This window comes from Drosophila sechellia, chromosome 3R (assembly GCF_004382195.2).
Source record: "Drosophila sechellia strain sech25 chromosome 3R, ASM438219v1, whole genome shotgun sequence".
Taxonomy (NCBI): domain Eukaryota; kingdom Metazoa; phylum Arthropoda; class Insecta; order Diptera; family Drosophilidae; genus Drosophila; species Drosophila sechellia.
In genome coordinates this window covers 16,297,756-16,311,080 of record NC_045952.1, presented here as the reverse complement: position 1 = coordinate 16,311,080, position 13,325 = coordinate 16,297,756, and the positions used below count along the sequence as shown (strand labels likewise).

Below are 13,325 nucleotides of genomic sequence, written 5' to 3'. Positions count from 1 at the left end.
TTTTCCAGCTCCTCTGCTCCAAATCTGTTTTCCCGAGCATGTGTGAGCGTAATTTTATGAGCTTATTTCATACTTTTCACTTCTAATTTGGCTCCGCGCTCGTTGCCATGTGCAGATTTCGACTTGTTGAGTTCTCCTCGTCGTCGTGGTGCTTTCATTTTCATCGGATGATATCGGTTTCACTTACGGCTCACCATATAGAACATCTAATTTAATTAGCTGACACCAACGGGTGTTCCGACTTATTCTCTGGCTCGCTCTCCATTTTCCAACATCTGTTGTAAGGGGAAAAGCGGGAAAGCCGAAGGAAAAGCTGCAGGAAAAGTAGAATGTCTCATTATGTATGCATTGAGTTTCCAGTGTCCGTTGGCAGCGACAGAAAAACTTTTTGATAACTGTAATTAGCATATGAAGAAAATCAGACTTGGACAGTTTTCTTTGGAACGCAGGCAGGTGGAAATCTGTTAAATGTATTTCAGTCCAATTAGGACTCGTCGTAATTAAAGCAGCATGGTAAGTTTTTCGTTTTAAAGTTATCGAATGTAATTTGATAAAAAATGCTATTTAATTTAATAAACTGATTTATAAATGATAAAAGTAGTTCCCAAATATCTAATGTAATGTTTACTTTTTGGTCTATAAATAAACATACCAGTTATTGAAAGATAATTATAATATATGATTATTATATAATCAAGCATATCATATACCTGCCTTAAAAAAATCGAATAAGTTATTCATATGCATAGTTTATTCAGCAAGTTTTATGAAATATATTCAATATAGTTATATTACACCCTTAAACAAGTCTATACAAATAATTAAAAACAGGTATCATACATTAGAAAGTGCAATGGAGATTAAATGGTATATCTGTGCTGATTAACTTTTTTTAGGTTGCCCATAGTCTCCAATTAAATTACTTCCCTAAACCCATAATCAATTCTGCCGTCCCCTGGTTTATCTCCCTCATTCAATCTTCCCGTTCTTCTCTTTCTGCATACATTAACGCTTTCAATCGCCTTCAGGGCCATTTCTTTCCGACTGAAATTCGCCAAAATCTCTCTTGGCCTAGGCTATCAGCAGCATCGATTCTCGTTGCATCTATAAATAGCATCTTGTTGCACTGCCCGTATCCGTGGGATTCGCGAGTGAGCCATGGGATTACCGACGTATTGCCTTCCATTGGCCGCAAACCAGAAATGCGAGAGGTGGCCAATGTCAATGCCATGGCCATGGGCGCATATGGCCAAATGCAAATGCAAATGCGAAACCGAAACAGAAACAGAATCAGAATCGCAATCGGAAGCAAAGAGCCAAAAAGCGATGGAGGAGAAGCACTACAAAATAATCCCCAACGGTCGCCGCAAGAGAAACACTTCCCATTTCTACCGGCCGCAAAGAGAGGTGCCAGGGCGGTGATCAAATCAGTAAAGAGGCATTGGCCATTGCAGTCAGGTCTCCTCTACCCGGGGCCAAATCCCCCTGGTCATCTCCTCCCAACCAACCCATCCCCCGCTCCCATCGACGCCCAAATTCATTGGCGCCTTTCCCTTCCGCCTTTGACTGTTGCGCATTTTGTGTTTTGCTCTCAACGTTCATTTTGGCCTTCTTTTTCTGGCCAAATGATTTAATTTCATGCATTTCGCTTTGCGGCAATGGCGATGCTTATTAGTTGCAATTTGCCAGCTCTGGCATAAGTTTACTCTAGCCAAAGCCAACAGTAGCAAGCACCGCAAACTAAACCAAATAAATAAAATAATCGCCTTTCCGAGAAGTTGATAGAATGGGTAAAAATAAGGGTGGCGGTGGAGGAGGAGGAAGTGGCGGTGGTGGAGGCGGCGGCAATGTAAGCAATATTTGTGTTATGCAACTTGCGTACTAATTGTGAGTCTAACTACTTGTAATCCTCATCTTAGTGCCAGCTCATTCAGCTCATGTACCCACTAAACTTCCAAGTAGCAATTTAACAATATTTAACTTTATCCCTACTTTTCCACAATTTTAAAATAATTCTTTGACCAACTTTCTAAACAAAAACTTTTTAAAAGCATTGCCAAATTATTTAAAAAACTTTAGTGCACTAGAACTATTAACTTTGCGATTAAAATTTGCATACAATTTTTTTACAAAGGTGTTTGGTGCTACCTGTTTATATTAATACGTTATTGTAGACCACAAATAATGGTTAGATTACATTTTATCATGCGGATAATAGCTGCTGCTGTATGTAATTAGAGAATTCCTGGCGCTTTGGAACAAGGGTCCCCCCATTGCAATCCTGGCACAACTAACCTTTTTTCATTTACTGACTTCGCTGCGCAACCTTAAACAACCGTTATTTGCTCGGTCCCAGCTCAAAGCGAAATCTTTCCGTGTTTCTTTGCCAACAGAAAAAGGGCGGCGTTGGTGGCGGCGGTGGCTCCGGAAATAAAAACAAAGGCGGCGATGGAGGCGGCGGTGACAAAGGTGGAGCCAAGAAAGGACAGGACCAAAAGGCAGCCGCAGGCGGTGGCAAGAAGGGAGGCAAGAAATAGCAACCATGGCAACATCAAAGCGCATTAAAAATTACAAATTTAGAGTTAAGTTGAAATTAAAAGTGATATCAGGGTGTATATACGAGTATCTCTATAATGTATGTGACTTTCTTACAATTACTGGGCGCTGCCCGCCTCTTCTACTACAAGTACGCTTGGATATATGTAGGTTAAACATTTTGAATGCTCGGCTTAACAATGGAAGAGCATCCCATCCGCATTCCACTCGAATGCACTTCACAGGCCACTTGATTTGAATCCTCTAGCGAAACCACTCCTGGGACATCCCGAAGAAGGAAGCTGCGCTCGATTTGGATTTGCTGCTGTCTCCCTTGCGGGCTCCATTGCCACCCGACTTCCTCGTCGGCGTCGTTGTCGCCGTCTGAGATAGAGGGATAAAATGGGAAATGTTATTAATTAATTAGTACTATTAATTGGTAGTTTGTCTGATTAATCTGTTAATTTGCCGCTGAACTCTCAGATTTATAGCGAGCAGCGAACAGCAACAAATGGAAAGCAGACATAATTAGAGAACGATTTATACCGGCGGAGATCGCAGCTAATTACAAAACATGCGAGTAACGGCCAAGTAGCCATGGCCATAAATTAACATTTGCCCAGCGATTTGATTTCAATAATTGCAGCGATTCATTAATTAGCATCTAAGGCACTCGTATACACCGCCGTAATATATACATAATCATTCTGCCGATGTTCTGGCCATCCACTTGGAAATTTCGGGTTGGGTTTCAAGCGAAACTTTTGCCAACCATTTGCGGACGAAGTAGGGAGGAGCGGTTGAGAAGGGGCGGCAGAAAGTTGCACCTAATTAAAATTTGTCTTGCGGCATTCTGGTTTATTTATTGCTGGATGGACCAAATTAGTTTAATTGAACTGCTGCTTCAACTTGAAGAGGTTTTCAAATTTGGAAATGAAGCACCTAATAAGACCAATGCGGCTATTTTGCTCACTCTTAATAAGTATTGGTTAAACAATCAATATCATGCAGCATGCATACGAGGAATGATAACAAAGTATCAACAATCAAATAACATTCCTACCCAACCAGAGTAAATGTTGAAACTATTGACTTAGGAATGCAGTCGATAGAAATCCTAGGAAAGAAACATGGGAACGTAGCATTATAACTTGATAAAGTTGGTAAAAGATAAACTGTATATCTATTAGGGCTGTCGATTTTATGCTTTACCTAATTTATTTCGAATAATAAATAAACCACCAAATGGTAAAGCTTATGCTCTTGAAGCCAACGCCGACAGCTCTGTATGTCATCACACTTTATACTCACTTTCTCAACTGACTCTTGGGCCAGAGATTTCGGCTCTGTGCTAGTAACTCTTCCGGCTGCTTGAGGCATCACAATGGGCAGCAGCGGGAACCACAGCGACGTGGATCCGGAGGAGCTGAGACACAGCACATTGGGATCTGCTTCATGGGCCAAAGAAGTGGCAGCAGCTGCGCCCTGACTGGGAACAGCTGCCGATGGAGTCAGCACTCCCAGTTCACCCTGCAGACGGCTTGCAGCTCGAGAAACATGAGCGGTTATGTGCTCGGCAAACAGCTCAAAGTCAAAGGGATCTATGTAGTCACGCAGTTGGTTCTGCTGGGCGTGAATCTGGTCGTAGAGAGTCCGTTCCTCACGTGAAATGGCGAACACGCGCTCCAGGAACTTAAGATCAAAGTATAGTTGCAGGGCAATATTTTGACTGGCTTTGGTGCACTCTGCGTTTGCCAATGCCTCGTAGTGGCAGAGCAGTTTCCCCATGAGCCGCTGGATAAATGCTTGCAATACCTTGGGTGGCAGAGTTTGGGGAACAACCAAATTCAATGCCTGAATTAGCTGATGAAGATACGTCTGCAGAGAGAGTCGCGGCTGACTGGGGATTCGAATGGTTGACTGAACACTCTGCTCCTGGTCCTCGTCGCGCTGTTCCAGTGTCAAGGTCTGCCAAAGCTACTCAAGAATATAATTATGTTACGTTGCAAATAAATTTCTTCTATTAATATAATTACCGCAAAGTCGCTGAGAACCACTTCATGATTAATGACCTTCGGCAGTTTCTCTTCGCAATTGTGGCCGGCCAACACATCGTCAACGATGAGCAGCCAAAAGGATAGCATCTCATCTTCGATCAGGCCGCAATTGCGCTGCCAATGCTCGATTCCCACTCCCGCCGAGTTGTCAGTCCACTGGCGCCAACTGGACGGCTGACAGAAGCACAGCTTTAAATTGGGGCATAGCTCGACCAAGGCGAGACTATTCCGCAAAGCCAGGAGCAGAGCAGGGCGTTCCCTTAGCTCTAGACCTTTCAAATTGGTTAAATACTCTGTCAGCTGCTCCTCGGCCGTTTCGCGCAGAAACTCGATTAGTGAAACCTTGTCCTCAACCCTAGTCGTTTGTTCTTGTAACATCACATTCAGCTCCTGGACGATATCCGCCAGATGTGAGTCAAAACGTTTGCATAGTTCTATTGTTGCGCCATCATAGCCCTTTGTCCGATTAGCCAGTCGCTTTGGTTGATCGCTGAGCGCTGCCGCCAAGCTTAAAGGCAAATCATCGCTCTGCTCTCGCCAAATATGTAGAGGCGGTTGCGACTGCCCGGCTTCAATAAGCAATAGTACCTGTTCGTAGGTCTGCTTCATGGCGGAAGCCCAGCTGCTACGGATGATCTCTCTTACTCTGGCGTTGATCAACGGCACGTACTTCCTGGCGTAAAAGTCTAACTGGCTATGCTTTAGATGCAGTTGCTGTTCTAGGCGAACGAAATCCGGTCGACCATTAGTCCTGGCCGCGGACTTAATATCCTGGATGGTCTGCATGTTGGTGACTAGTGCAAAGACTTGCTGCAAGTGAGCCGCTGCCAAGGCGTTCATTTTATCTAGCCATTGTTGAAGTGAAGAACCTAACTGCTCAGGTGTTAGCTGAGGTACATCAAATTGTGGCTTAAAACCGGCGATGATTTCGGGTAAAAGATGAACCAGCTGTCGCTCGCTACTCTCCATTCGGTTAATGCTTGGTGGACACGTAGAAGAGGCACATTCCTCCAGGCGGCTAAAGAGAAGGCTATCACCTGTAGGATAGAAAATACCAATTATTTCAATAATAATGTTGTGTGCATATCTGCTAATGGCAACTTACCCAAAAGACACTTGTCCAGCAAGTCCACGGTGCTATTCAGCACGTTTAAGCTAGCCAATATGCGGTCCTTGACGCGACGTGGCTCCGATGGTCCGCTTTGCAGGCAGTTCAGAAATGCAGAGGAGCGCAGGTTCAAGAAGGATTTCAGCACAGTACTCAGATCGCTTTTGTCTAGCAAGAGAAGGCTCTGCAGGCAGTCCACAGCCATTTCGGGTAGGAGTTCCTCCCTCTCCAGTGCGGTCAGTATGGCTTGTTTAATGGTCACGTGGAAGGGGCGCAGGATTTCCCATTGCTTGCGTGCAACCGGTAGTTTCTGCATCAGGGCACTCTGGCCATCCAGTTGCAATCCAGTGCTGATGTGGCGACTGAAGATGAACAACTCAGTAGCGGCGTAGAAGCGATCGTTGTCCAAATGCGTCCAGATAAGTTCCGGCAGGGCAGTGAGCAACTTAATCTGAGCCATGGTGCCATAGTAGGTCTGCAGTTTTTTTCCGGCGTTCCTCTCCTGCAGTGCGGCATCCTTAGCACTTGCATTGGCAGTTGACTGGAAGCCCAGGAGCTGCTGCTCGTTTAGACTGCGGCAATTGGCCTGCACGTGTCGCACTTGCTCCATAAGTGTGCCGGCCGACGTTTGCATCGCAGCAATGGTGTCAGCCGCCTGCAGAAGATCCCGGTACCGCTCCCTTAAAGATTTAGAACGTTTATAGCAGCAAATCTTCTGGAGGTGCCACATCACTCACCCGACATGGGTGCGCAACTCCTCGCGCTTGTTTTCTACCACCGACTGGATCTTTTTGTGCACCGCGTCTATCTCGGACACGCTGTGCTGCTCAAACAGCGTGTCCACGTTCAGGTTTAACAAATTGGCCGTCATTTAGCCGACAAATTAGTTTTATTTAAATTGAGAAAACAATAACAAGGGAGCAGCTGTAATAAAATCGATTTATGTATCTATGACTGGCAACATCGATATTTTCTCTCACGTAGCCGGTCTATGACTGTTAAAATTATGTTAGTTTACATTTCACTGTTGGTAGGAATGTTGAATATGCTGTTATGTGCCAGCCGTTACATTTAAATATAACATATAGAGTTTTAGTTAGGGAAATTACCTTATTTAATCGAAAAATGAAAATATTTTTTTAATCCACGTTTCATTTTTTAAAATTTACTTTATTAAATGCATTTGTCTGGCATAGATAAACTAAATTACATTCATAACAAGTATAAAAGCAGGTATTCTGATTTGTTTGGCAGCAGTAATTACGAAAAACCAACAACGGTTTTCACTCCCTTCCCAATTCGCGGAGCACTGCGTTGGCGATCACAATTCTTTGGATCTCTGAGGTTCCCTCGTAAATCTCTGTGACGCGGGCGTTGCGGTAATAAAGCTCTGCAGGCAGATCAGTGGTGTACCCCATTCCGCCCAGGATCTGGATGCACTGGTGGGCACAAAAAGTGGCGGCTTCGGAGGCATGCAGCTTGGCCATCGCCGCCTCCTTTGTGATGGGCAGCCCATTATCCATTAGCCAAGCGGCACGCCACGTTAGCAGCCTTGAGATCTCCACCCGCGTGGCCATGTCGGCCAGCTTCTGCTGGATGAGCTGCAACCGTGCCAGCTGCTTTCCGAAGGCCACTCTCTTCTGCGAATAGTCCACGGCCAGTTCCAGGGCAGCTTGTGCGATACCGGTGGCCTGGGCGGCTATACCGATCCTGCCACAGTCCAAGGACTGCATGGCGATCTTGAAACCATCACCGGGAGCTCCAAGGACTCGGGATCGCGGCACCTGCACGTCCTCCAGCATCAGCTGGCAAGTCGAAGTGGCGCGCATGCCCATTTTGCTTTCCTTCTTGGCTATGGAAAGTCCGGGAACATCCTTGGGCGTGAGAAAGGCAGTGATTCCCTTGTGTTTCAGGCTCTTGTCCACCGTGGCAAAGACGATTCCCCCGCTGGCCTCCTTGGAGTTTGATATCCACGCTTTAGTGCCGTTTATTTGGTAGCTGTCCCCTTGCAGCTTGGCCGTGGTGCTGGCAGCTCCTGCATCCGATCCGTTTCCGGGTTCCGACAAGGCGTAAAATGCGATGTGCTCACCCTGGGTGTACGGGACCAGGAAATCCTGCTTCTGCTGCTCGGTTCCATGCTGCTGCACTGCACCCAGGTACAGGTTATTCAGTAGACATTCCACAGTCTTCGGGTGGAGACGTGTTTCTTTCAAGCTACGAATAGCAAGTTCTAAAAACTACAACAGTATAGTGAAAGTTAAACACAAAGTGTAAAGTGCAGTTTGCACAACTAACAATTATTGACTATAGTAATTATTTACTAAAATAAATAATTATTCCATATTGTTCTGGTAATTGTTATATGTGGACTTAGAACAATGAATCAAAACGACATACGTTCTCAGCGACAATGTGAACAAGACGAGCGCCGGCGCTCTTTACAACGCAACAATGCATACTTTTCTTTCGTCTCACCGCAAATCGGTGATCGAGCACCCTCACTTTCAACTAACTCGAAACTTTTGCCCTCAGCGAACGACAGACCGCGTTCTTGCTCTCCCTCTCTGCCTGCTTCGGCTCACAAGTCGTGGAGCGAAGAGACCGCCTCTCCTACCCCGCTCCTCTCGCAGCGCCAAACGACCGTCCCGGGTAACTGTAACACTGCAATAACGAGTGCAGTGACCTCACTGGCAACTGCCACAACATCAACTTCGTCAGCGGCCCAACTAATTATCGCTGTGCCAGCTGTAAATAATTCAGCAGCACTGACCGTTTGCAACAACAATAATGCACGTAAAGAAGAATCAAAACAAAAGCAGAAGTCGATTTCGACTGTGCAGACTGGCATGGATCGCTACATCCAAATCAAGAGAAAGCTCAGCCCTCAAAACAATAAGGCAGGTAATCAACCCAAAATCAATCGAACCAACAACGGCAATGAAAACTCTGCAGTAAATAATTCAAACCGATATGCTATCTTGGCTGATTCTGCGACCGAACAACCCAACGAAAAAACGGTAGGGGAGCCAAAAAAGACCAGGCCTCCACCAATTTTCATACGAGAACAAAGTACAAATGCACTTGTAAATAAACTCGTTGCTTTGATTGGTGACAGCAAGTTCCACATTATCCCACTTAAAAAAGGAAATATTCATGAAATAAAACTACAGATCCAAACAGAAGCAGACCACCGTATAGTGACTAAATACCTAAATGATGCTGGTAAAAACTACTACACATACCAATTAAAAAGTTGCAAAGGGCTACAGGTAGTACTTAAGGGCATTGAAGCAACAGTGACACCAGCTGAGATAATTGAGGCTCTGAAGGCCAAAAACTTTTCTGCAAAGACAGTTATTAATATTTTAAACAAAGACAAAGTTCCGCAGCCACTATTCAAAATAGAACTCGAACCAGAGCTCCAGGCACTAAAGAAAAACGAAGTGCACCCAATATACAATTTACAGTACTTGCTACATCGGAGGATCACCGTGGAGGAGCCGCACAAACGTATCAATCCAGTTCAATGTACTAATTGCCAAGAATACGGCCACACCAAGGCATACTGCACCCTTAAGTCCGTATGTGTTGTCTGTAGCGAACCTCATACTACCGCAAACTGCCCCAAAAACAAGGACGATAAGTCTGTGAAGAAATGCAGTAACTGCGGGGAAAAACATACTGCAAACTACAGAGGCTGTGTGGTGTACAAAGAATTGAAGAGCCGCCTAAACAAACGTATTGCCACAGCACATACATACAACAAAGTCAATTTCTACTCACCGCAACCGATTCTTCAACCACCCCTAACTGTCCCAAACACTACTCCAACAATTTCCTTCGCTAGCGCCCTAAAATCCGGACTAGAAGTGCCCGCCCCACCGACAAGAACTGCTCATTCCGAACATACACCGACAAACATCCAACAAACACAACAAAGTGGCATCGAAGCTATGATGCTATCCCTACAGCAAAGCATGAAAGACTTCATGACGTTCATGCAAAATACTTTGCAAGAGCTCATGAAAAACCAAAATATCCTGATTCAACTTCTTGTATCTTCAAAATCCCCATAATGGCTTCCCTACGGATATCTCTGTGGAACGCAAATGGCGTTTCACGGCATACACAAGAGCTCACACAGTTCATTTACGAAAAAAACATCGACGTAATGCTACTATCAGAAACGCACCTCACAAATAAAAACAATTTTCATATACCAGGATACTTGTTCTATGGTACAAATCATCCAGATGGTAAAGCTCATGGAGGCACTGGAATACTCATCAGAAATCGCATAAAACACCACCACTTAAACAATTTTGACAAAAACTACTTACAATCTACGTCCATAGCCTTACAACTCAACAATGGTTCAACGACTCTAGCCGCAGTCTACTGCCCACCGCGCTTTCCAATCTCTGAGGATCAATTCATGGAATTCTTTAACACACTAGGTGACAGGTTCATCGCAGCGGGTGACTATAACGCCAAGCACACCCATTGGGGATCTCGACTTGTGTCGCCAAAGGGTAAGCAATTGTACAATGCGCTTACGAAGCCAGAAAACAAGCTAGACTATGTATCCCCGGGTAAGCCTACATACTGGCCAGCAGACCCAAGAAAAATCCCAGACCTGATCGATTTTGCAATTACTAAACATGTCCCCCGCAACATGGTCACCGCCGAAGCACTAGCAGATTTATCATCAGATCACTCACCTGTTTTTCTAAATATGCTAACTCGCCCCCACATCGTCGACCCACCGTATAGACTCACAAATTTTAGAACAAACTGGCCAAGGTATCAAAAGTATGTCTGTTCACACATAGAACTAACGACGGCATTATCTTCAAAGGAGGATATAGACAAGTCAACGGAAACTCTTGAAAACATTTTAGTCTCGGCTGCAAAGGCTTCAACCCCGCCAGTGACGTATGCAAAACCAAACTACATCAAAACTAATCGCGAAATCGAGCGGCTGGTATTAGATAAACGACGCCTACGAAGGGATTGGCAGTCTAATAGATCACCAATTACTAAGCACATGCTTAAGATAGCCACACGCAGGCTTACCAATGCTCTCAAACAAGAGGAAAAAAACAGCCAACGTTCATATATCGAGCAACTCTCTCCCACCAGCACTAAGTACCCTCTTTGGAGAGCTCACAGAAACCTAAAGACTCCAATAGCGCCAATTATGCCACTCCGAAGTCCCTCTGGCACTTGGTTTCGAAGTGATGAAGAAAGAGCCAGTGCTTTCGCTGACCATTTACAAAATGTATTCCGACCAAATCCCTCTACCAACACATTTATTCTCCCTCCTTTAATAGCAGCCAATCTAGATCCTCAAGAACCCTTTGAATTCCGACCATGTGAACTAGCAAAGGTTATCAAAGAGCAACTGAACCCAAGAAAATCGCCTGGCTACGACCTAATAACTCCAAGAATGCTCATCGAACTCCCAAAGTGTGCTATTCTTCACATCTGCCTGTTGTTCAACGCAATCGCCAAGCTTGGATACTTCCCTCAAAAATGGAAAAAGTCGACCATAGTAATGATTCCAAAGCCAGGAAAAGATAAAACGCAGCCATCATCATATAGACCGATAAGCTTATTAACATGTCTTTCAAAGCTGTTTGAAAAAATGCTACTCCTTCGGATTAGCCCTCATCTTAGAATAAACAACACACTTCCAACACATCAATTTGGCTTTAGAGAAAAACATGGAACCATCGAACAGGTCAACCGAATCACGTCAGAAATTCGTACTGCTTTTGAACATCGAGAATACTGCACAGCCATTTTTCTAGACGTCGCGCAGGCATTTGACAGAGTGTGGCTCGATGGACTTTTGTTTAAAATAATCAAGCTGTTGCCCCAAAACACACATAAGCTACTGAAGTCATACCTATATAACAGAGTGTTTGCAATAAGATGCGATACAAGCACTTCACGCGATTGCGCAATCGAAGCTGGAGTGCCGCAAGGCAGTGTACTGGGTCCAATCTTATACACCCTGTATACGGCGGATTTCCCCATAGACTACAATCTAACAACCTCCACGTTCGCTGATGATACCGCGATACTCAGTCGCTCGAAATGCCCAATAAAAGCCACGGCACTCCTATCCCGACACTTAACATCTGTAGAACGATGGCTTGCCGACTGGAGAATTTCAATAAATGTTCAAAAATGCAAGCAGGTTACCTTTACCTTAAACAAACAAACATGCCCACCACTGGTCTTGAATAACATATGCATTCCACAAGCCGACGAGGTAACATATCTGGGAGTTCATCTGGACAGGCGGCTCACTTGGCGCAAACATATAGAAGCCAAATCGAAACATCTTAAACTTAAAGCAAGGAACCTCCACTGGCTCATAAATGCTCGCTCTCCACTTAGTCTGGAGTTCAAAGCTCTTCTATACAACTCCGTCTTAAAACCTATCTGGACTTATGGCTCCGAGCTGTGGGGCAACGCATCCAGAAGTAACATAGACATTATTCAGCGAGCACAGACAAGAATTCTGAGAATTATCACTGGAGCGCCGTGGTACCTTCGAAACGAAAACATACACAGAGACCTAAAAATCAAATTAGTAATCGAAGTAATAGCTGAGAAAAAAACGAAGTATAACGAAAAGCTGACCACCCATACAAATCCCCTCGCAAGAAAACTAATCCGAGTATGCAGTCAAAGCCGGCTGCACCGCAACGACCTCCCAGCCCAGCAATAAACTTATTAGGGCATTAATGAAAAAAAAAAAAAAAAAAAAAAAAAAAAAACTATCACTAAGTGAAAGTTAATTAAGTTAGATTAAGATTTGAACACTTATTGTTAGTCTCTTAACACAAAGGGAAGATTCAATAAATAATAAAAAAAATTAAAAAAAAAAAAAAAAAAGGTTATTCACGCCCATCACAATGGACACGGCGGCGTCACCACGAGCCACCTCCTCCATGCCAATCGCATAGGCCTGGTAATCCAGTCCGGAACCACCTGAAAAATCAATGTTTATTAATGACTGCTACTAGTATGATCTATTTATATAGCATTTCAAAACTTATACCATCACTTATGTTATGTAAATATAATAAATATCATATTTTTTAAATAGGAACTGACCATACTCCTCTCGTACCGTCACCGACATGAGACCGAGTTCTCCCAACCGTCGGACCTGTTCCGCCGGATAAAGCTCCTCGCGGTCGTGGTGGCGCGCTTTGGGGGCCAGTTCCGCATTGGCGAACTCCCGGCAAGTCTTCTGGAGAATCTGATGGGTTTCGGAAAGGGCGGCCAGGCATGCGATTCCTCGGTTTCCAGCACCGATTCCCCGCGCACTCCATGTGCCGCTCGAGCGTTGACCTGTGAAGACGGAGGCGGCAAATCGATCATCCAGTCAGCCGTGAATCACCCAGTTCCTCCTCACCCAACGTCCGCGCCACTCTGATCAGCTGCTGCATTCCGTCGCCAACTGATCCCAAGCCCGTAGTGCCGGTTGCGATCGAGGTAGTGAAAGCTTTTTCGCACTCGTCGACGAGCCGATCGAAATACAACCGAGGAAAACAGCTTTTATACGCAGCTTTTGGTGGTGAAGTCCATGGGAGGAGATTGTAAGG

At 44.8% G+C, this 13,325-nt stretch overlaps 3 protein-coding genes across 5 annotated transcripts; 1 reads left to right on the top strand and 2 right to left on the bottom strand.

The window, feature by feature from the left end:
- The first annotated feature begins 1,660 nt into the window (after positions 1 to 1,660).
- On the top strand, positions 1,661 to 2,625 carry LOC6606718 (glycine-rich protein DOT1). 2 transcript variants are annotated; one of them, XR_004362023.1, is made up of 2 exons: positions 1,661 to 1,887; positions 2,394 to 2,625. XR_004362023.1 is itself a non-coding variant. In XM_002031481.2 (2 exons), exons 1-2 carry the CDS (start codon positions 1,787 to 1,789, stop codon positions 2,535 to 2,537), a joined length of 207 nt encoding a protein of 68 aa, XP_002031517.1. In that variant the 5' UTR covers positions 1,666 to 1,786; the 3' UTR covers positions 2,538 to 2,625. The 2 variants fall into 2 exon arrangements, 1 of the variants encoding a protein (XP_002031517.1); XM_002031481.2 differs by having other exon boundaries at positions 1,666 to 1,849.
- Positions 2,612 to 6,641, bottom strand: LOC6606717 (conserved oligomeric Golgi complex subunit 1). Of its 2 annotated transcripts, XM_032721095.1 has the most exons (6): positions 6,438 to 6,641; positions 5,698 to 6,380; positions 4,572 to 5,629; positions 3,847 to 4,512; positions 3,599 to 3,652; positions 2,837 to 2,919 (listed from the first exon to the last, which is right to left on the bottom strand). In XM_032721095.1, the coding sequence occupies exons 1-5, from the start codon at positions 6,569 to 6,571 to the stop codon at positions 3,629 to 3,631; spliced, it is 2,565 nt and encodes an 854-aa protein (XP_032576986.1). In that variant the 5' UTR covers positions 6,572 to 6,641; the 3' UTR covers positions 2,837 to 2,919; positions 3,599 to 3,628. The 2 variants fall into 2 exon arrangements, with proteins under 2 accessions (XP_002031516.1, XP_032576986.1); XM_002031480.2 differs by lacking the exon at positions 3,599 to 3,652 and having other exon boundaries at positions 2,612 to 2,919; positions 6,438 to 6,640.
- Positions 6,642 to 6,849: 208 nt separating this feature from the next.
- LOC6606716 (short-chain specific acyl-CoA dehydrogenase, mitochondrial) lies at positions 6,850 to 13,299 on the bottom strand. Its single transcript, XM_002031479.2, has 4 exons — positions 13,136 to 13,299; positions 12,832 to 13,071; positions 12,620 to 12,705; positions 6,850 to 7,886 (listed from the first exon to the last, which is right to left on the bottom strand). Exons 1-4 carry the CDS (start codon positions 13,167 to 13,169, stop codon positions 6,984 to 6,986), a joined length of 1,263 nt encoding a protein of 420 aa, XP_002031515.1. The 5' UTR covers positions 13,170 to 13,299; the 3' UTR covers positions 6,850 to 6,983.
- Between the last annotated feature and the right edge of the window lie 26 nt (positions 13,300 to 13,325).

Coding starts and splice junctions, on each gene's coding strand:
- LOC6606718 (XM_002031481.2), top strand. CDS start 1,787: ATGGGTAAAAATAAGGGTGGCGGTGGAGGAGGAGGAAGTGGCGGTGGT. Junction 1,850..2,393: donor GTGGTGGAGGCGGCGGCAAT/GTAAGCAATATT, acceptor CTTTGCCAACAG/AAAAAGGGCGGCGTTGGTGG.
- LOC6606717 (XM_002031480.2), bottom strand. CDS start 6,571: ATGACGGCCAATTTGTTAAACCTGAACGTGGACACGCTGTTTGAGCAG. Junction 4,513..4,571: donor TGGTTCTCAGCGACTTTGCG/GTAATTATATTA, acceptor ATTCTTGAGTAG/CTTTGGCAGACCTTGACACT. Junction 2,920..3,846: donor CCCAAGAGTCAGTTGAGAAA/GTGAGTATAAAG, acceptor CCTCTATCTCAG/ACGGCGACAACGACGCCGAC.
- LOC6606716 (XM_002031479.2), bottom strand. CDS start 13,169: ATGCAGCAGCTGATCAGAGTGGCGCGGACGTTGG. Junction 13,072..13,135: donor CAGAGTGGCGCGGACGTTGG/GTGAGGAGGAAC, acceptor CCGTCTTCACAG/GTCAACGCTCGAGCGGCACA. Junction 7,887..12,619: donor CCGTGTCCATTGTGATGGGC/GTGAATAACCTT, acceptor CTCCACCCGAAG/ACTGTGGAATGTCTACTGAA.